Source organism: Silurus aristotelis (assembly GCF_946808225.1).
Source record: "Silurus aristotelis genome assembly, chromosome: 14".
NCBI classification, from domain to species: Eukaryota; Metazoa; Chordata; class Actinopteri; order Siluriformes; family Siluridae; genus Silurus; species Silurus aristotelis.
Window position 1 is genome coordinate 14505780 of NC_139587.1, and position 22348 is coordinate 14528127.

A 22348-nucleotide genomic window follows, 5' to 3' on the forward strand; every position below is an offset into this window, starting at 1 on the left:
GCGGTCTTCGGTGTTCAGTCTTTCATGTCCTGTTTCTAGTCCTGTCATAGGTCACATACTAAGTCCTACAGAGAAATCTCCATAAATGCCATCACCAAGCAAAACTGTTAAATACAAAAGAGGGTTGAATGCAACCTTAATGATCTACTTTAAAGTTCTTAACTCAGTAACAAGCCACCGTTTTCTCTCCTGGCACCGCTACAGCTAGAGAAAACCCATACTTGTGTCTCAGATGTTCAGCAGCTATTGCTGTAATCTGTTTGTGCCACTACAATAAACTCTCCAGAGGCAGAGTCGAGAAGTGTAGATGAAAAGAAATGTATAACTGCTTCTCTTTTGAGAGCAATCATACATTTTCCTTTAGATTATTACTGAGCAGAGATGGCAAAAGTACAGACATTTTTCACTCAAGTAGAAGTACAGATACTCATGTTTTAAAATACTCTAGTAAAAGTTAAAGTACTGACTACACTTTTTCACTCAATTTAAAGTAAAGAAGTCTGGGCTCTGACATGTACTTAAAAAGTGGCAATTACTACTCCCTGTTTTAGTGTCATGCTGGTAACTGGACCCCACATCATATTAATATTAGGGCTGTCAATCGAGTAAAATATTTAATTGCGATTATTCAAATGATTGTCATGAGTAAACTCACGTTTAATCGCAACTTAATCGCACATTTTTTATCTGTTCCTAATGTACCTTAAATTAATACTTTCCAAGTTTTAAATGTTTTTAATCAACATGGGCATGGACAAATATTGATGCTTTACGCAAATGTATGTTTAATATTCCTGAAACCAAACTTAACATAGAGCATAAAGACAAAATATTCTTGTAAGCGTTTTAAAGTAATTATGTTTTTAATTATGTAAATGTTTTTAATTATGTAAATTATCAGGACACCAAACGGAACCTTTGCTATGTTTTCACACGGATGGTTCAAGAGATGACAGCAGAGAAACTGTACCTCTTTTAACTTTCATAAGGATTACATAATCAGAGAATATTTGTATTTGAACTTAAATGTCTACTTAAAAGTAGACTTCTCAAGCTTTCTATACATATATTTATTATGTCTGTGTGGCGAGTATTCACTGAGATTCAGGTTGTTTTATTTGTGTGTCTGTGAAGAGAGTAGACAGAGAGGCATAAAGCACACCCTGTCTGTTTGCTTTATTTTACAAAAGCACAGCATTTTGATTTTATTATAAGTATATATAAAAGAAAGTAGACCCTTTACACATTAGAATGATGTATTGCTTTAATCTGTACGATAAAAAAAAACAAGAGTCATTTAAGTTCGTTCCGGCGAAAAAATGCCACAAAACGCGGCGGCACGTTTGTCGACCCCCAAAGGGATAATTGTGTTCATCATGGCGGATTTTGGTGCGGATTTGAGACTCGGCGCATCAGTAAAATAAAAAGAAAGAAAGGATGTCGTTAAATAAATGTGTGTTGCGCCAAAGGTTTTAATTCTTTTATATTTTTATTTATTTATATTTTTAACACAAATGGTCAAACAAAAATGCCAGTACCAAACCAGTACCGTTAAATTAAAATGAATTTGCATTTTGACAGCCTTAATTAATATATTTATACAAAACTAATAAAAAATGTTGTAACCTAATGGCTGTATCCAGGCTGAACATCCATATAGAAAACAAGCAGAAAAAACAAGATGATGATGATGATGATCAGGTGATCAGGAATGTCTCTGTTCTCATTCATGTTTACATCACTGACTCCTTCTGTCTCATCCACATTAACACCATACTCCTTGTTGCCTTCTGCCTTGCTTGTTGTTGGCTTTGTAAACTAGTCTACACTACGTCTGTGGTGTGTGATAGCCAGGAAATAATACAGCAGTGGTAAGTTGAAAAAGCTGTGCAATGACAGGAAATCAGTTAATGGGCTGAAAACAGCGTGCAATAAGAAGGAAAAATATCAATATTTCACCAAATAGATTAAAAATAAAGTAACAAGCCTGTTCAAATATGTAAGAAGTAGAAACTACAGATATTTCTGTAAAAATGTAATGAGTAAAAGTAAAAAGTTGTCCAAAAAATAAATAGTGAAATAAAGTATTGATATCAGAAAAATCTACTTAAGTACAGTAACGAAGTATTTGTACGTCGTTACTTCCCACCTCTGTTACTGAGAGTGTGTTAAATAAGACTAATCATTTTTATCTGACTCTACATCAGGATCACTAAGATATAGCAGTTGTGCATTCTGCAGTGCGCATTGTAGCATTGGTTTTTTATTGCCTCCTAGCCCAAATATATGGAGGGTATAGTGCAGATGTGGCTGAGCGGGACAAAGTCCAGGATAATTCAACAACTCAACACTTCAACAACAGGAGCAAAGATGATATTAAGGAAATCACCAAACTACAGTGGACTGCAGACATGCAAGGCCACAGTTGGTCACTCTCCATGGCATGAAACCATGAAACAAGAATAAAATTCACTGCATTGCATGCATATATTTTGCTACACCCTTGGGCACTGTTAAACCTGGCAGCATAGAGAGAGAGAGAGAGAGAGAGAGAGAGAGAGAGAGAGAGAGAGAGAGAGAGAGAGAGAGAGAGAGAGAGAGAGAGAGAGAGAGAGAGAGAGAGAGAGAGAGCATGCTTTATATTGCAGACATGAAGTGGCAAAGTTCCACCCCCTCATCTATTACACATTATTCCTATCAAAAGACTCCTCGGAGTGCAGATAATATGTGTGGTGTCAATAGTATATAAATATATACACACTCACACCCTCACACAGAGAGACACTCCTGCCCTGCTGTCACTCTGTGTGTGGTTTTGCTTGGAGCAGATGGTCAAAAATGACATTCTCTGGATGGATTCTGGCTTTATGTCTGGTGGCGTTAAAAGGTAAAAAGAAAAAGTTATTAGTTTCAGTCATTTAGGCTTGACTGGAATTGGCAAATATGTGAAATGTAGTGTTTTTGGCTCTTCTGTATTTCTTTATGGTGTCCTGTCTTAAATAAATTTTTGTCTTAATTGTATTTTTTTTCCGCAAAGGCAGGATCCAGACTTTGCGTACTGACTTTGTGTATCTTTTTGACTGAGTTTTAACTTGTTGATTTTGCATTGTTGTTTAGAGTGTTTCTATGATTATTCATTCATGCAGGCGGTATTTCAAGAGTAGATTCAATCTCTCTTAAGGTGTGCATTTTTTATCTATTGGCTGTAAAAGGTCAAAAGAGAGATTTTGCACAAAATTGTTCATTAACGCATCTTGAAATTTTGCCATCTGTTGTCTGTCTTATATTTGTTGATTTATTCAGGCAAATAAATTTCTATGCCTTTAACTGGAGGATTTGTTTTTCACCAAGATAAACACTCTGCACACTGATGTTTCATAACAAATTCCACAAATTATTTTGAGGTCAGCAGATTCTAATTCTTAAATGTAATTGAAAATTGCAAAAATGTAATATGAAGGATTTTGAACATTCTTTCTGTTCTTCCAAAACATGATTAGTTCACTGAAAACTGCCCTGGCTTTGTCTAACGGTGAATAACGGTGTAATAGTGCAGCTGCTTGTATTTGTCACTGTTCTTTGCTACAATACAGGCCACTGGAGGCCCCTACTGAACCTAACTGCAGACCAAGTTGCACACAAGCCAGAGAAGGAAATAGAACGATGTAGCTAATTGCATTAGATGGCAGGATTTATATTGGTTTGACATAAGAGTGCTGCTTAGATTTTGCCACTGGTATTGACAATCTGTCAATACTCTTTTTAAAATAATTGCACTGTCAAATGATAGGAAGAGACTGTCTGTGCACATTCCAGATGTTTTCGTGAAACCTATTTATGAAAGAAAGGTATTCCATTTTAATGAGATTTAAAGTCTGACATTTACTAAGATGGTTATAAATATATTTATTCACGCTTTATACTACAATCATTATACAGTGCCAACCCTTTCTAAATACCGAGCAGCACTAACCAATATTTAATTTGTTTAGCGGTTCCCAATCACAGTTTTTGCTATATAAACAAGAACCAAATTAATTCAACCATTGCATGAGCCATCAATAATCTACTGATGACTGATGAATGGCTGAATAGATGAGTTGCAGTCAATGAATACAATTTTACCTTGAATGTTTATTGTGCTACTGAAAAGAATTATAATAATCAGCTGCCTTATACAGAGATACTGAAATGAGCAAAATTCTATGACTAAAGTGTTATATTTTCCTTCTTTTTTATCCTGTTTTGCTCCCAGAAAGTTGAGAGTGGGAATATGTACTAGACCAGCAGTCCAGAAAAGAAAATTATTACAGTCGCTATCGTCAAATATTGCATCAACTACAGAAAGTTATTCTTGAATTTCAGCAGTAGAACACTTCTATTTCTGTGGCTAAATATAACAATGCATGGATACATCAGTTAGGAAGAGGACACGGTATCTGATTAAATGTGTAACTGCGTATGAGTGGTAACGTTGGAAAAAATACCCAATTTGTCATCACTTCCTAAATTACTCACAAAATTCATTATCCTAAGCAAATAGAAACAATATACAAAAGTCTGAACCAGTCCTTATGACCAAAGCGGGTGTAGCAGTACAGGATTTTAGATGTTGATGCAGCTTTACTATGTTCATTCGTCCACACTAGGGTGCACTGTAAAAGGTTTACCAGACAGCATAATTTAGTTGGCAATAATGATAAACCAGTTAATTCTCTGACAATGTGTGTATCTACGTATGAATTTTTGTTAAAATTATTAGTAGATTCCTGACCCCTGTCAGTCCCGTTTTTATCTCCATGATGCACACAATAATCAGTAGCATTTACACCAACCACTTCATGTAATCAGTTTTAGATCAGATATTAATATATTATTATCACATAGATCAGCAAAACTTTCCTAAAAGGATATCTACAAATTACGCATTGGCTAGATGCCAGACTTCTTTTATTTATTGAAGGGGTGTTGGATGTCAGTGCTTTGTAAGTGTCAGTCAATGGATGAACCACTGTTATTTAAAGTGAAACCCACAGAAGCGGAAACAGCCGCAAGTACTGGCTAAGAACATTTATTGATATAAATGGCAAAGCAAACAATTAAAAATGGCAGGCAGGCCATTTGTGAAAGCGTCTTACATAGGGCAATTCATAAACAGCAATACCAGGGTAATTAGCATTATGGTAGTAGTATTTTTAAAAACAGAAATTGGCTACATAAATGCGGTTAAATTATTTTTCATAATATTGCCAACCTGTAGAAAGCCCCTTTTTAAAGTTTACCTGGGAGGGGGTTACTGGGGTATTTATTAATTCAAAAGGAACTAATAAATATGTGTTGTTGATGTGTGTCCCTCTTCATCCCATCACAGAGCAAAGCCATGCAACAAAAGCAGAGGGGAGAGCAGGCAGTGAAAGAAACTGCTCCGCAGTGCCTCCGGTATGCTTTCGCTCTCTTTGTGTTTCTCGTAATCTCTCTCATATATCATAGCACACAGTCTTTATCAGTGAAGCTGAATCTGACACAGTGAAGATAGGATCAATACACAATTTTAGCATTTAGCTGTAAGGTTCTCTGTAATGATTGAAATGGTTTTCTTTGCTGTCACTACAGTGTTTAGGAATATTTATATACTGAAGCTTTGCATTCTTCTGTGAGTTTTCAGGCAGTTCCTGACAATACATTTGGAGCACAACATTATAAAATAAATTATAATAGAATTTTAACAAAAGCTTGTATTCCACATATTGGTTTTCTACACTTTTTAGAGAGGAAATCGATTAATTCATGGCTCATAAATGTGTTTTATTTCATCCCAACCACTTTCCACTTGCCAGGGAAAAGGCATTTTTTTTCTAAGCTGAGAGATGACCAGGTTCAGGAGAAGAAAAGGCTCCATAGGCCAGCATGTGGACTACAACCTAAAATTTGCCTAAAAGTTTTATACAAAAAAAAAACAAATCCACCTCTAACCCATATTGGGTAGAACAAGTTAGGGATGTGTATTCTCTTTAATGCTGGTAATAGTGGCCATAGCTTGGAATTCCGATCCATCAATACCATCTGAGGTGCTTGAGCCATGTCCTAAGGATGCCAGTAGAAAGATTTAAACACTAAAACACGATTAAAAACTGTATTTGTAGTCCTAGGCAAAAAAGGACTCTCAGAAGGCATAGCACAGGTAGCCCAAAACAGAGATAGAGGATGATGTCCCAATGAAAGAATTAGTACATAAGCATACACTGATGACTAGATAAAGGAGTGACTGAGGACTTCGGACTGCAATTAACATGAACAGTTTTGCACTGATTGATACTTAAATATTGATTGACTTTATTTTTGGCTTGGGTCTGCCATGCTCATTTTTAAAGATAAATCTATTCAATTAAAATATATATCCTGAGGCTATTCATTTTTATAAAACTGGTTGAAATTGTTAAAATCCATTGTTCATTGTTAAAATCACTATACAAATTGAATTGAATTAAACTATGTATCTCTTAGAACCTGGTGACTGATGTTCTTAATGCAAAGGGTCAGCTGTACACTGTTTGTCACCATGTCTAATACATATGACCCACACAATGGCTAATTGGTCATAGAGCCAATAGAAGGGGTGATAAAGAATAAAAGTTTAGATATGTAACCATGTTCTATGAACACCAGATTACTCGTATTTCACTAAGTATTAAAATGTATTTAAAGTGCATCCGGAAAGTTTTAACAGCGCTTCACTTTTTCCACATTTTGTTATGTTACAGCGTTATTCCAAAATCAATTATTTCATTATTTTCCTTAAAATTTCACAAACAATACCCCATAATGACAACGTGAAAGAAGTTTTAAATCTTTGCAAATATATTACAAAATTTGGAAAAGCAAATGTAGAAGAAGATGAATGCAGCAATGTACAAAGACATACTTGATGAACACTTGCACCAGAGCCTTCTGGGATGACGGTTCATCTTCCAACAGGACAACGACTCTAAGCACACAGCCAAAATAACAAAGAAGTGGCTACAGGACGACTCTGTAAATGTTCTTGAGTGGGCCAGCCAGTGCCCAGACATGTCATTAATTATTTATTTATTTTAATAAAAATAAACCATATTTATTAATTTGTATAAAAAATAGAAAAGACGTTTCTGAAAAAAATGTAGTACACCTTTACTGTTTCCATTTAATTTAAGAGGCTTAGTTGTAGCCAATTGTTTCTAATCAAATGCCCCTTATTAACTGATCATCAGCAAGACTGCCCACCTCTATAAATCAATTGTTGCTGCCCATCAATCTGGCAAGAGATATAAGGAAATTTTTCAACAATTTAAAGCTCACAAACTACAGTAAAAACTTTCTTTCGGCTTCTCCCATTAGGGGTCGCCACAGCGGATCATCCGTATACGTGATCTGCAGGTCCAATCGGCACGTTTTTACGCTGGATGATCTTCCTAACGCAACCCTCCCCAATTATCCGGGCTTGGGACCGGCACTAAGAGTGCACTGCCTTGTGCAACCTTAATGGCCGGGTTAAAGCTCACATCCTACAGTAAGGAACATAATTTAAAAGTGAAATAATTTCAAGACAGTTGCCAATCTCTTAAGGAATAGATGTTCCAGCAAATTAACACCAGGGTCAGACCAATTTCTTAAAGAAAAAAAAAAGTTAAATAGTTACAACTCAGACGCTACATTCCTTAATTAGCATGTTAAAGGTGAAAGTCTATGACAGTACACTTAAAAACAGGATGAAAATAATAGTTTGTTTAAAAGGGTTAATATGTCGTTAACAGAACCTAGTTAGGTCTACATCTTATAATACATCTTATGGATTGCATGAAGGTTTTTTGAAGGCCATTTATTTATAGGATCAGAGATTAAATACTTCAAGTCAAGTTTATCTCTATAGCGCTTTTTAAAATGGACATTGTCTCAAAGCAGCTTTACAGAATTTAAGAATTATGGTGAATGATCTAACGTAAGCACTGGAATGTAAGATTGTGAGTAATGTCCTTTCTACAGTATTCTACAGTCAGTTGACGTTATGGAACCAGGAGCTACTGAGCAACTCATAAAATAGTTTAACATTTGAGATCATCATAGATCCAACACCAGTTTCTCTATGCCAGAGCCTTTAAACACTCAAAGAGGTCCAATGTTCAAACTCTACATAATGTGAAATCCAAATGGCGCTGGTACGTCCCTAGATGGTCGGGGTTGTTTGCGGGGTCGGCATCAACTTCTTTAAAGGTCCATAATCTTCATGAGGTGGGACATGACTGGAGCTGGTGGAACCTCAGAATGTTGGGTAGAGAAAGAGAAGCAGTGGAGAGAAATTAGCATAGCTGCTGTTCATAATATTAACAAGTTGATGATGTGCATGTGATCAGATGTACTGGAGCACAAGATTATAATATGTGATATGTGTTATGTATAGGACTCGCTAAAAATATATATATTTAAGGTTTTTAATCTGCACTTAAACTAGGAGAGTGTGTCTGAGCCCCGAACACAGTCAGGAAGCCTTTTCCAAAGTTAAGGAGCTAAATATGACAATGCTTTACCACCTTTAGTGCACTTTGCTATTCTAGGAACTACTAGAAGTTCAGAGTTGTGAGATATCAAGGAGTGTGATGGATTGTAGCATGTTAGAAGACTGGATAGATACATGGGAGCCAAACCAATTAGGGCTTTGTACTTAAGTAGCAATAGTTTGTAGTTGATTTTAAACTTAACAGGTAGCCAGTGTAGGGATTTAAAATATGTAGGTTATATGGTTATAACTCTGGCTGCTGCTTTCTGGACTAACTGTAGCTTGTTTATTAATGATGCAAGACAAACACCTAGTAATTCATTACAATAGTCCAGTCTGAAGGTCATGAATGCATGGACAAGTTTTTCTGCATAAGATATAGATACCCTAAGAAACATGTTATCTATATCTTATGCAGAAACATGTTATCTATTTCTGCATAAGATATAGATAACATGTTTCTTAGGGTATAGCAATATTTATAAAATGTCAAAAGGCTGTTTTTGTAATATGATTTTCAAAAGGTGATATGATTTTCAAAAGACAAGTTGCTGTCTAAAATAACTCCCATGTCTTTTACTATTAAACTAGTAACTACTTCACCAAACATTAATATTTTAGAATGATTTTTAAATGTCATATGTCAATTCATTGTCTTTTTCGTTGCAGTATTTACCTCCAACAGCTATTAACACAACTAGACGGCTATATGATCTTAGAGAGGCCATGAAAACACAAAACATCTCTGCCTATATTATACCTGGAACAGATGCCCACCTGGTAACCAAAGTTATCTCTTCTACTTTCTTTCTAATCTCTTCTTTTCTGCTTTTCTTTCTCATCTTTCTTTACTAATCTTTTCCTTCCTGTGTGTCTTTTAAAATTCCCATAAGAATCTATTTTTATAATAATCTGTTAATTATTAATAACGTTTGTTTTAGGGTTTTTTATATTGTGTTGTTTTGCTTTGTTTTTTCAGAGTGAGTACATTTCCCAGCGAGATGCCAGATTGGCCTGGATGTCTGGTTTCACTGGTTCTTCAGGTGTGTTCCTGTACAAGTTCTCTAGTTTTCACATTATGTTCTTCTCTTTACATAATTCCTGCTGTTTTGATCTTTAAGAGATATTAGATGGAAGAATTTGTTCATGGACTGAAGGGAGTGTCAATGCTGCAAGCAGCTCTGAATAGTATTCAGAGTTTCAGTGCTTTGTTACTTATAGACCAAGGATGTAATCAATAACAAACGCATTGTAATTATACTGCACGTGTCTGGTCCTAACTGGGACTAACACAAAATTTTTAAGATTAGTGTCATGGAAATATATCAATCTCATCAAGTAAGACTCAGGCTTGAATGAAATCAAACACTCTGTGAGTGTGAAAATTCCATTACACTAGCTAAAGCATACAAGTGAAGATATTTCAAAAGCTAAAAATAGATAATAATGTGAAATTACTGAAACCCTTAAATTAGACATTTAAGTGACAACTTTTTTTACTCAAAACAATAAACATTTACCTGAAGTACCGTATCCAGACGTGTATTATGATCTGGTTGAGATTAAGTGCGTCTACACGTGACAACCGGTAAAAACTGATCAAAATCTGGATGCCTACAATTACTTCCTTAGCGGAAAAGTCTAAAACATTTGGTCATACTATGTGCATGATGTTTAGCTTGTGTTTGGTGAGGGTTGGAGCAAGTTAATGGTAACCAGGGAGGTTATTAGTGTGCAATGCACTTGCATTGCCAGGTAAGACTGTATGTCTATGTTAATAATAAACTACATTGCTAACTGAATTAATGATGTAGGGAGTAAAATTCAAGGTTATAAATGGTGTACAACTTTTAAAAAATACTGGAGATAATACCAAAAAAAAACAGTGATTTGGAATCTTGGGAAAGAAGAGTCTGTGCGGGAGTTGTGAGAGTGTAGAGTGGGGATGAGATGTACTGTTTAAACCACTGTGGTTAATGTATTAGTTTAACTTCCGATATTCAATATTTAATAATATTACATTTTATGTTAAGGCGAAATTCAAAACGTTAACGGACACCATACAAAAAATCAAACAAACCACAGTTATTTAACTGTTAAAATTTGTCCGAAAAGCTGATCTAAACAGATGAGTTTTAAGGTATGATTTAAAAGTGGTCAAAGAGTCACTTTCTCGTATTGATTGTGGAATAGAATTCCAGAGATGAGGAGCAGCCCAGCTAAACCCCATACAGAAGCAGAATCTTGTACACTGTTTGATATTTGACAGGAAGCCAGTGTACATGATAAAGAACAGGGGAGATATGTTCGATGGAGGAGGTTCTAGTAATTAAATGGGCAGCTGAGTTCTGGACCCATTGAAGTTTATGAAGGAGTTTGTGAGGTAACCCAAACAGAAGAGAGTTACAATAATCAATGCATGAGGTAACTAGAGCATGCACAAGAATAGCTGTTGAATTAGTTGTGAGGAACGGACTAGGACAGTTAATGTTCCAAAAATGGAATTACACAGACCAAGTAATATTGTTCAAATGCTTTTCAAAAGACAATGTACTATAAAGGAGATTAGATCAATAGAAAGTAAGAAACTATTGAATTCTGACAAATTGGACTTGGTGCCAACCAGAAGAACCTTTCATTCATTCATTCATTTTCTCCCACTTATCCGTAATTCGGGTCGCGGGGGCAGCAGTCTAAGCAGGCCCCCGCCTTCGACTGCTGCCCAATCCTCACAGCACCGTCCCTTACGGTCCCTCCTGCAGGTGGTGAGCCCACAGGAAGCCAGAAGATCCTCTGTTTTTTAAATTGTAATCTTGAGATAATTTAAGATTAAATATTTAATATTAAATATCAAAAATATTTTATCTCTTTTATCTCTTTTAAACAATTCAAAAGAGAGGAGGAAAGACAAAAATTTGGGAATGAATCTGAGAAGCAACAACCTCTTTCAAAAGATTTTGAGAAAAAGGGTAAATTGGAAATTGGGCAAAATTATCAATAATTAAGTCTTGGCGTTATTACAGCAGCTTTCAAAGATAAAGGAACCACACCAGAGGTTAGAGAAGATTGTATGATAGCATTTACTATACTAAATCGAGAAGATAAGCAGGCTTTGACCAAGTGAGATTGAAGAAGATCTAAATGACAGGTGTAAGACTTAGATTGGCAAATAAGACCTGATATTTCATCAAAAGTTTGAGGTTCAAAACTATAAAATTAAGACAGAAGATACAGATACAGATACAGATAGATACAACAGATCACATGCTTTATTATTTTGTGACGAGTCAATTGTTGATAATGTCAATTTTATTATTAAAGAAAGTCATGAATTTATTGCAAAAATTAGAGTATAGATGATTTAAGATGATTTAAGCTGTCATGCTGTTGTAACCCAAGGTTCAGAATGAGTAAATTAGGCAGTCTGAGTTTTTAAAGGAGCAAGTGTATCAAGCACAATGTGTAATCCATCGTTATAAAGAAAGACCAAATCATCCAGAGTAGAAAAGGCTGATGAAATTCCATACGAGAGAGCAGATAAAGCAATGTTTCTAATATTCCGAAATAAAATGGAACGACCCATGTTATATTTTGCAACTATTAAGTTATCACTGAATGATATTAGCTTACGATCTGATATTGGCAAGTCCAAAGCAAGGCAGTTGGAAGGAGTTACAGCAGAGCAGCAAATAAGGTCAAGAATATGACCTTTACAATGAGTTGCAAATAAAGCATTTTTATACAATTTTTCTATGTGTATAATAAAGTCACCCAATATGATAACATTGTGAGATGTAAAACTCAGTTAAGTTAAGAAAACGGAAAAATCATCAAAAAACTAGTATTGCTCCTGGGTGAACGATTAACAGTGGCTACAACAGTAGGAACAGGCCCGTTAGTTTGTAGAACAGTATACTCGAATGATTTATACAGGGGCACGGTTATGGGAAAAGCTTTCCACTTCTTATTGTAAAGTATTGCAAGCCCTCCACCTCAGCCAGACGCACGAGGTTGATGGGTGTAAGCAAAGGGACAAATTAATTAAGCTGCAAAAAGTCATGTGGGTGTTGCCATGTTTCTGTCAGACAGAGGAAATCAAGCATATTGTTATTCAAAAGATCATAAATGAGGGATCCTTTGTTAAAACTAAGTGGTGATACCCCGAGCTCCTTGTCGGTGTCCGAACTGCAGTGATGATAAACCGATTGCATACATCATTATTTCCTACGTTTTTAAATGTTTGTCGATAGATTAGGTGAAATGTGTAGCCACAGTGCAGTGGAAGAGTGTGTAAGAGAGGGTTTTAACTTGTTTTTATATCATTCATATTAAATTCTAATTCACTGGTTTTAGATAACAGAATATCCTAGAGTTACTAGTCAGTATTCTGCATTCAGTGCTTTAATCCAAGCATCATGTTGTGGGTTTTTTTTTACATTTAAACACTTTAACTGTTAACACTTTAGCTAACCGGAAACATCCTAAGACCAAAGATGTCACTTCCCCAAATAAACGAATTAGTCTATAAACAGTGTCTTTTTCAATCTCAAGGCACAGCAGTTGTGACCCGAAACAAAGCAATGTTATGGACTGACAGTCGCTATTGGGTTCAGGCTGAGCGCCAGATGGACTGTAACTGGGAACTGGAACGAGACAGTAAGTTAAAGCAGTAACAAAACACAAGGTATTACAAGGGACTTTGTAACACAAAACAATGTGCTCTTATATGGTGTTCGTAATTAGAACTTGAGTCTTGCTTAACTGTACTGGAATACAGATTCTATCTCCAGGATCAGCAGCTGGCTTATCAAAAATCTCAATGATAAAGATTTTGTGGGCTTTGATCCATTTCTGTTCTCTGTATGTAAGTAACAACAAGCATACTTCTTCTTTGCTATACAATTTACATTCTTAAAAAGTGCACTACATGTACAAAATGCCACCTAATCAACCACTGCCTTTTGTCAACACAGACACATTTGATGCCTACAACAGTAACCTGGCTCCAGCTGCACTGGTGCTTACATCTATTTCTGATAACCTGGTGGACAAAATATGGGATACACGATCACCTCTTCCTCCTGATAACCTCACGCGCCTGCCTGATGACTTCACTGGTGTGTTTGTGTGTGTTTTGTGCTTACTATAATTGGGCGCTAAAGCACAGATAAATACTTGCAAACAATAAATCATATACTTTGCAAACACAGCAATAAAACTTGCTGCACACTATTATTCAATGTAACTATGTGAAATGGCTTTAAAGATAAGAGATATTATACTAGGGATATTGTTTATTGGTGCCTCTGTCTGGACCTTTAATTCTGAATAGACAGTAAGGTAATAAAGTGGCTGTAAAACAGTGTGCATTTTTAATGTTTGTGGACAGAGAGAACCTGGCAGATGAAGGTGGATCAGATACGGGCTCATATAATGAAAAATCCTTACAAGCCGACAGCTGTCCTGCTCTCAGCTCTGGATGAAACAGCATGTAAGAGATAGTTTATCTTAGTTTTACACTCCTTTTGCTGCTTTACACTCCCACTGCTGCAGTGCAAGAAGACTTTTTGTCTTTTCAGGGCTCTTAAATATGCGCGGTAATGACATTCCCTTCAATCCATTCTTCTACTCCTACACACTGCTGACTTTGGATGAGATATGGTAAATCTATTTCATTCCTATTGCTATTTCCATTCAGACCTTAATATTTCCTACATAACCTTTGCCCACGCTGCTGTTTTTTTTTCTCAAGGCTCTTTGTCCATACTAAAAGGCTGACAGAAGAAATTAGGGTCTACCTAAACTCATCTTGCACCTTGTCTCACTGCGTGCAGCTGTTTGAATATGAGACTGTCCAAGAGCATCTTGAGAAGTATCTCACTAAGCCCAATGTAAGAGTGTGGGTGGGCACAGAGTACACTAACCAGGCACTGTATGGGCTCATCACTCCAGAGGTAAGACAAGGCTCTGGGTGTGTCCAAGATTATCCACAGCATTACACACATACACAGATGCCCATTATATAGTTTGGGGAGAAGTTTATTAAATTCAGAATCTGAATCAGAAAGCCTTTTATTGATTAATTAGTATTTCATTACAAGGAATTAGACTTGCTAAATTTGCAAACACCACATTGCACATATCTCAAAACCTTTGATAAATCTAACTGCACTGACAAACACACTTTAAACAGGTTTCTTGTCAATTTAATTGCTTTCCCTATTTTGTCCTTAACCCTGTCCAGTGTGTTTATTCATCTATTAGATTTACACAGTATATCTATACTTGCATTTAAAATCCCTGAGTCTAACAGAAGATTTTACCAACAACAATTGGACAAAGTTTCTAACCTCTAGTGGCAAATAGCTCTCATTTTAGTTGCGACAAGTCAGAGGCCTGGAAAAGGTAGCCAGAGTCGTATCATTAGGAATGGGTACCTGTACCTAATTGGGTCAATACTAGACTACCGATAAGATTCAGGTACTGTTATTGATACTTATATTGTTTTATCTCTGTATACATGAACTCTGTATTCATGAACGATTTGTTCATTTAGAATGAGTCTTTGTGTGACTCAGAAGAACAATTAGTCTCAAAGAGTGATTTGTTAATTTTCTACTAGACACGCATAAGCATCGCAAAATCTCCATAGGTTTTGTACAGGAAACAGAACTGAGTAGTTCACACTCGACTCTTCTAATCCGAGTCGTTCTTTCATCACGTGATTTCCATATACGCTATGCAGTGCATTAAACAGGAAACAGAATGGAGTAGTTTATCTCGAGTCCACTGGTCCAATTTGTTCGTTCTTTTATCATGTGACTCCCATAGCCACAACACAATGCAATAGATTGTGGTTTTTTTAGTTCATTGTTAGAATACCTATGGTAGTTCTGTGAAAAAGAACTAAAGATACAAACCAGAAGATATAAGAAGTGAGCTACTCATTCTGTTTATCATAATTTGTCCTTAGCATTGTCATATTTGGAACTAGTCAAAGTTGGTGTATTTAGACGTGTTTGGAGATCTGCTTATTTAAAATGTAACATTTCAAATTATTTTTGATTAAAAGAAACAAAATGAACTAAATTACTTAAGAAAGGATCATTTTAATCAACGGATTTCAAAGAACCAAGTCACTAAACTGATCCTATCTTGTGTGATATCCATACGCTTTTGTGTGTGTGTGTGTGTGTGTGTGTGTGTGTGTGTGTGTGTGTGTGTGTGTGTGTGTGTGTGTGTGTGTGTTGAAACGTAAAAAAGTGTGGGCTCACTTTACAAAACTAAGCGACACCAGCGTCAGATGCAATATATGCAGTAGTGTATTAGTAAAAAAAAGAAGGCAACACGAGCGGCCTCTAGAGGCACCACGTGCTGTTTGGTTTTACACGTGAGACGGCGCGCTTGCGTGGAGAGCACTATATTATATTTATTATTTATATAATTATATTGATTAAATCATATATTTATAAATATTTCTTTTGATCACATTTAATTCAATTTTGTAACAAAGTTCAGTACTATTTTACATAAAGTGTTATGTTTGTTCTTTTTAATCCAGTATATCCATTTGAAAAAAACTATCGGGTGATTAATCGGTTATTAGCAAGTACGATCCAATTTAGCTATCGGTATCGGTAAAATCCACTATCGGTTGACCTCTAATTAAAATATGTTGTGCTGTGGTATGATGAGAAAATCTTTCTCTCTCTCTCTCTCTCTCTCTCTCTCTCTCTCTCTCTCTCTCTCTCTCTCTGTCTGTCTTTTTTAAATGTGCATTTGTAAACTGCAGTAATAAAATACCTTGCAATTTCAAAACTTTTTTACATTGTGTACTTTTGCAACAAATTATAGAAGGTAGTATCGATTAATACCGGTATCGATAAGCATTATCGGTATCTACCGTGTTGATAAAATAGAAAAAGATGCCCATTGCTAAGTATAATTGTCACTTATTTCAATGTTTTCAATTTTTTTTTTTATCTCAGGATTACTCCTCTTTTAGTACTCCTTTGCTAGATTAATATAGAAATGATTTTGTTCTGACTAAACTAGCATGTCAAGACAGACACTTCTTGCTCACACTGACCTAGAAATTCTCATAGTTAAGTAACCAAGAGAATTCCCATTTCTTAATTCCCAAGTTCACCTTCTTCAGAAAATGAGCATCACTCTGAGCGCTTGCACATTGGCCATCAAATTTCATTAACTATGTTTCCTGCTGGGCACACAATATGTCCACATTAAATAATTGTGCAAAAATATGTGCAGTCGGCTAGTAAACAATGCATTCCATCAGGAATCATGGCATTCCCCAGTTGTGGGCCTTCAGTGTTGTCCTGTATGAATCACATTTTGACATTGTACCATTTATTTTAAGCAAGGGCTTCCACTTACAGATTCTGGCATGCATGTATTGCATGGTTATGTTTATAGTACCATGTGACACTACAATTTACTTAAATTAAATTTTCACTTCCAGGAGAAGCTCCTACAAAGTGATTACTCTCCAGTGCTGACCACAAAAGCAGTGAAAGATGAGACAGAGCAAAGAATCCTCAGAGAAGCGCATGTAAGAGCATACATACTTACTCCTTACATTTTTATATAGTTTGCTCCTACGTTGTACGCACACTCCATCTGAATGTGTTTAGATACATTACTGCCTTTACATTGCAGAGAAATGTTTTATTGTGCTATAAAGCATAGCCTAATAGTTCTTTCAGATTGAACGCAGCAGAGCACAGCCTGAATAAATGCGCTTCTTATCAAATAACTTCTACCTTATGTCTTTTATGGCGATGTGCTGTGTTTTATATTCCAGGTATTTTATGACTGTTTTATCTCATAAAGGCAAAATTCCATTTGCCATTTTGAGATGACTGGCCAGCTGTACACTATTACTTTTTTAACCTGAAATCACTAACCGCATTCAAATGAATCGTTTTAATATAACTGCTGTGTATAATCTCATGATTGTATATTTCCTGTATTTTGTGGAAACTCGTATCTTTTGAAAGCAGTATGCTGTTGCATGCACATTTTGTGTTTTCTGGTCTGAGTGTCCTCACTGGCATGCTGTAGATAAGAGATGCTGTAGCAGTCATGCAGCTCCTTCAGCAACTTGAGAGAACTGTCCCTGAGGGCAAGGAGACAGAGCTTACTGCAGCACATCTCATCAATGAGTACCGCAGGTAAAATAACAGTTGGCAACAGCAGAATATAAAAGAAAATGCCATAGTTTCACACTGTGAAGGGTTTGAGTTCAAGGCTTTGAGCATTTCTTGCACTCCAGCCTTGTCAAATTATGTCTTCATGCACATCAGTCTTCAAGAACTGGTTTTGTGCCTTTTTGTTCAAGTAAAGGGAAGTAGTAAGCTTCAGCATACAAATACATCATATATTTGAGGTAACAGTTTAAGGAACACTCAAAAATCATATGAATTTGATAGTAAGGTGTACACAAACATTTCACAATTTGCATGTATGGCAAGAAAAGTGTTTAATTAGCACACATTTATATTTATTGCACCAGGAAGCAGAAATTCAGCAAGGGGCCAAGCTTTGAGACCATTTCTGCAAGTGGGCCGAATGCAGCTCTTGCCCATTATAGGTACAGAATTCACTGCAATGTTTTTAAATTATTATATTTAAATTATTTCTGTTTCCTTATTAAGCAACATTTATACTGAGATAAAATCCATTGTTTCTATTTCAGTCCATCGAATGAAACGGCAAGAAAGTTAACCATTGATGAGATGTACCTCATTGACTCTGGAGGACAGTACCTGTGAGTAAGCCTATAGCATATATAGCCATAATCCTGTTAATGTAACCAAACTGGGATACATATACAGTATATAATGTGTCCTTATTGTGTTATAGTGATGGTACAACTGACATTACCCGCACCGTGCACTGGGGTTCACCCACTGCTTTTCAGAAGGTATTATTTTTTAAGCTTTTAGAGAATCATTAGTTTTGTAAGCTACTATTAACACACAGAATAAACCTTTCCTCTGTTTATTCTATTTTTAAAGGAGGCTTTCACAAGAGTGCTTATGGGAAACATTGAAATATCAAGGACAATTTTTCCAGCAGGAACTAAAGGCAAGATTCTGTCATTTTAGTAAACTACTTGCTTTTCTCGCAAATATATCTGAATTTTTTCCAGTGCTCTCACTGATCTTAGAGAAACATCAAAAGAATGTTGCTCATCAGCGTTTTTTTTTTTAAGGTGTCAATATGGAGATGCTAGGGCGCAGAGCATTGTGGGAAGTTGGTCTGAATTATGGTCATGGTACAGGCCATGGTGTGGGAAATTACTTTGGAGTTCATGAATGTAAGACTTCTGCTTTTATTCATTCCAACTGTAAGATTACAGAGTGATTTCTGGGCTTTAAGGATTAAAATATGTGGCAAATATAAGAGCATTTTTTTATTTGGGTTAAAATGGCTTAACCTTAAAGCTGCCAATGCACGCATATACTAAGGTGTCTGAGAGAGAGAGTATAAAATTGTCAATCTTATTTTTGTACCTCTCTTCTACGTTTGACTGCCATGTTAACCTCCTAAATTTGCCTAAATGTCTAAATTTATAGTGCAATGATGTTTGTCTTATCTGAGCTATTTTGGATCTAACATCTCTGACACAGTGCTTAGTGTGAATTCCTATAACTGTTTGTCAGCTTAAAGGCAATATATTATTCATTATATATGTCCCATGACTATATATTAATTTTTGTATATCTAAAACTATGATGTAATATGTGATATTTATCACATTTATTTTGGTATATTATTAAAGTTTGCCATGTATGCTGCTTCATTGAGTACTAATTCCTGTCTGTATTTTTTATATGCTTTTTTTAATGCTTTTTGTTTAGGGCCTGTTGGTTTTCAGTCCAATAATATTCCCTTCCAGCAAGGCATGTTCACATCTATTGGTAAGGCATCAGAATAAACATCATCAGAGATCTGATATGAGATTAAAAAAATTTACTAAAATCCAAAAAACAGACCTCAAAGACAAAACTGGCATGTCATTGAAAAAATTACACTCATTGTCACAGAGTTTAGTTTTTTTCACTGTGGTTTTGAATCTTTTGCAGAACCTGGCTATTACAAAGTAGATGAATTTGGAATAAGGATCGAGGATGTTGCTGTCATTGTTCCAGCGAAAACAAAGGTAAGTTTCAAAGTCAAAATTGCAAATTAGTTAAAGAGAGGACATAAAATAGAACTGCTTGTTCAGATTTTAACAGCTTTGTTTTCTGTTGTTTTGTTGTTGTTGTTTTTGTCCAACTTTCCCAGTATGGCAATAATTATCTGACATTCGACACAGTGTCACTGGTCCCCTACGACAGAAAATTGATTGATACTCATATTCTCAGCACTGAACAGGTAACAAATCACTTGCCACTAATGATTAAGTTGTGTCAGTCAGATCTTTATTTTGTTGTTGCAAAGGCTGGCTTCCTTTGAAAGTCCCTTCTGACATCCTTCCCCAGCAAAGTATCTCAAGCATGACTGTAGAGAAGTGTATCTCCTGTTTGTCTTCTGACTCAACATTGGTGTCAAATGATTTTAAGGAAATATGTGTATTTATTTAGAATCTTATGAATACCTCATACAACATCAAGACAGAGGGAGGATAGATTTGGTAGAAGAATGTTGTAGGCTCTTTTAATTATAACTTAAAGCTACAAATCAATAAAATAGTATACTTTTTATGCTTAGACATCAGTCATTATTTATAAATTAATATTAGATTTTTTTTGTAACTCAATTACAAGATTTGGGATTCTGTGTGAAATATAAATAAAAAACAGAATGCAATGAACATAAACTCATATTCGAAATAGAACATGGAATACATTTCAATTGTTTATAATGAGGTAATATGTAATTGGACGGCTGCTACACATCTCAGAATGGTTGGGGTTGTGGCCATGTGTTTACCAGTGTGTAGCATCCCCTTTTCTTTGAACAAAAGTCTGTATATATCTGGAGACAAAGGAAGAGGAATGCTGTCATATTCATGTCTGATACATTTCATTAAGCAGGAAATGTTTTTTAATTGGTGAAAGATCTAGATTGCAGACAGGCCAGTTCAGCACCTAGACTCTTGAACTACAAAGCCAGGCCTTATGCAGTTTAGCATTTTTACTGAAATATGCAAGGCTAAAAAAGACGTCATCTGGATAAAAGCGAATGTTGCTGTTTTCAACACTGATACTCTTTTTAAACAGAATAATGTTACTGACCAGTAACCACTTAACCATATTGGTTGCAAAATGTTCCCCCAGCAGTTTCTTTTTAGAAACACATTTTTGAGACCTGTTGCAGCCACCAAATTCAAAATTACCTTGTTTTTTCCCTTACAATGTTACAATTCCTTTCCTTACTTTTGTATATGTTTTCTATGTTCTATCGTGAATCAAATATGGGTTGCAAACCTTTTTTTAATTGGGGATGTAAGTCAAAGAATATAAGAAAAATGTAGCTCACTATTTCTTCTGTATTCCTGTATAGCTCCAATGGCTAGATACATACTACCTAAGCATCCGGAATACGATGGGTCCAGAGCTGAAGAAGCAGGGCCTGACAGGGGTCTATAATTGGATGATGGACAATACAAAGCCATTCCTGAACACAGTGTCTTCGGCTTCCATCCCCATGATCTCGCTACTGCTGCTATTTCTGCCTATAACTCTACTGTAGAGTCACCTTCAAATATCGCACAGCTTTATTTTGCAATCTCTGAAGAATGTCACAAGAATTTACTGTAGAATCTGTAAAAATAAAGAATTACTCATACTATATACCACCAGTCTGTCCTAACATTTCTACTAGTGTGTCCATTAGTCACAGTGCTCCATCTTGCTCACTCCCAGTTCTTTATCACTTTTTGTATTACATTTTTTGTAGTTAGCATCAGTAAATGATCACTAAGGATAAATGAAAAAACATTTTACATATGCTTTTAAATGGACATTCATCTATATTCACTGTTCAGTGCCAGGAGGCATGCAAAACTGATGAGTCATAGTCGAAAAAGTTAATTCAGTATCTCCTGAGTATTTTTAGCACTTAACCTACCAACCTAAAATGAACAGAAATGTTTGTGCATGTTGGATATTTTCCAGTGCAGCAGAGCTTTTTGGTGTTGGTGTTCAAATCTAAAATTAATTGGGATTCTGATTATGTGTGTAATGAAGCTGTTTGCAATTCATATGTACAGAGGTGTACACCTACTAATCACTTAGGATTTGATTTTTATTAAAAAATGCATTTTTAAAATCTGCAGTGTCCACATCTGTGAATTGTTTGTGTTTGGTCTTTATATACATATTTCAAATCAAACACTTTTAGAAAAATAAAGTTTAGATCTAGATTCGTTGTTATGTTTAACCGTATAACCGTATTATGTTTGATCATACAACAATGTTACAAACTAGAATCTTAAATTAAAACCCATGTAGCTAAGAATACTTAAGAAGAAAGAAAGAAAGTCTTTACAAAGATCCTCTTAAAGAACCATTTTATATAATACATCTTACATGGAGATCTGCTGGCCTGTGTTCAGTAAAACACAACAGTGCCACTGAAGGCTGTGATTAACACTATGGCATTTATACATGCAGTAGATATGTCTAATCATGTGTTAGATATTATGGTGTGTAGGGTCTGCATTCTGAATATTTCCTGATCTACTCAACTCATTATTAAGTTCTTTATGATTATATCCATTGAGTCGTGTCAAGGAATTTTTTTATTTTTTTTAATTATGCAACACCTTGTGTCCCCAGCACTGAT

At 35.6% G+C, this 22348-nt stretch overlaps 1 protein-coding gene across 2 annotated transcripts; it reads left to right on the top strand.

Moving 5' to 3' along the window:
* The first annotated feature begins 2699 nt into the window (after positions 1 to 2699).
* On the top strand, positions 2700 to 21832 carry xpnpep2 (X-prolyl aminopeptidase (aminopeptidase P) 2, membrane-bound). Of its 2 annotated transcripts, none has more exons than XM_083560298.1 (21): positions 2700 to 2887; positions 5372 to 5439; positions 9200 to 9310; positions 9510 to 9573; positions 13082 to 13186; positions 13308 to 13394; positions 13504 to 13647; positions 13920 to 14021; positions 14110 to 14191; positions 14283 to 14484; positions 17016 to 17102; positions 17615 to 17724; positions 18066 to 18143; positions 18249 to 18320; positions 18416 to 18476; positions 18571 to 18640; positions 18768 to 18872; positions 19417 to 19476; positions 19642 to 19718; positions 19844 to 19933; positions 21065 to 21832. In XM_083560298.1, the coding sequence occupies exons 1-21, from the start codon at positions 2839 to 2841 to the stop codon at positions 21251 to 21253; spliced, it is 2013 nt and encodes a 670-aa protein (XP_083416424.1). In that variant the 5' UTR covers positions 2700 to 2838; the 3' UTR covers positions 21254 to 21832. The 2 variants fall into 2 exon arrangements, with proteins under 2 accessions (XP_083416424.1, XP_083416423.1); XM_083560297.1 differs by having other exon boundaries at positions 2701 to 2887; positions 17013 to 17102.
* The last annotated feature ends 516 nt before the right edge of the window (positions 21833 to 22348 follow it).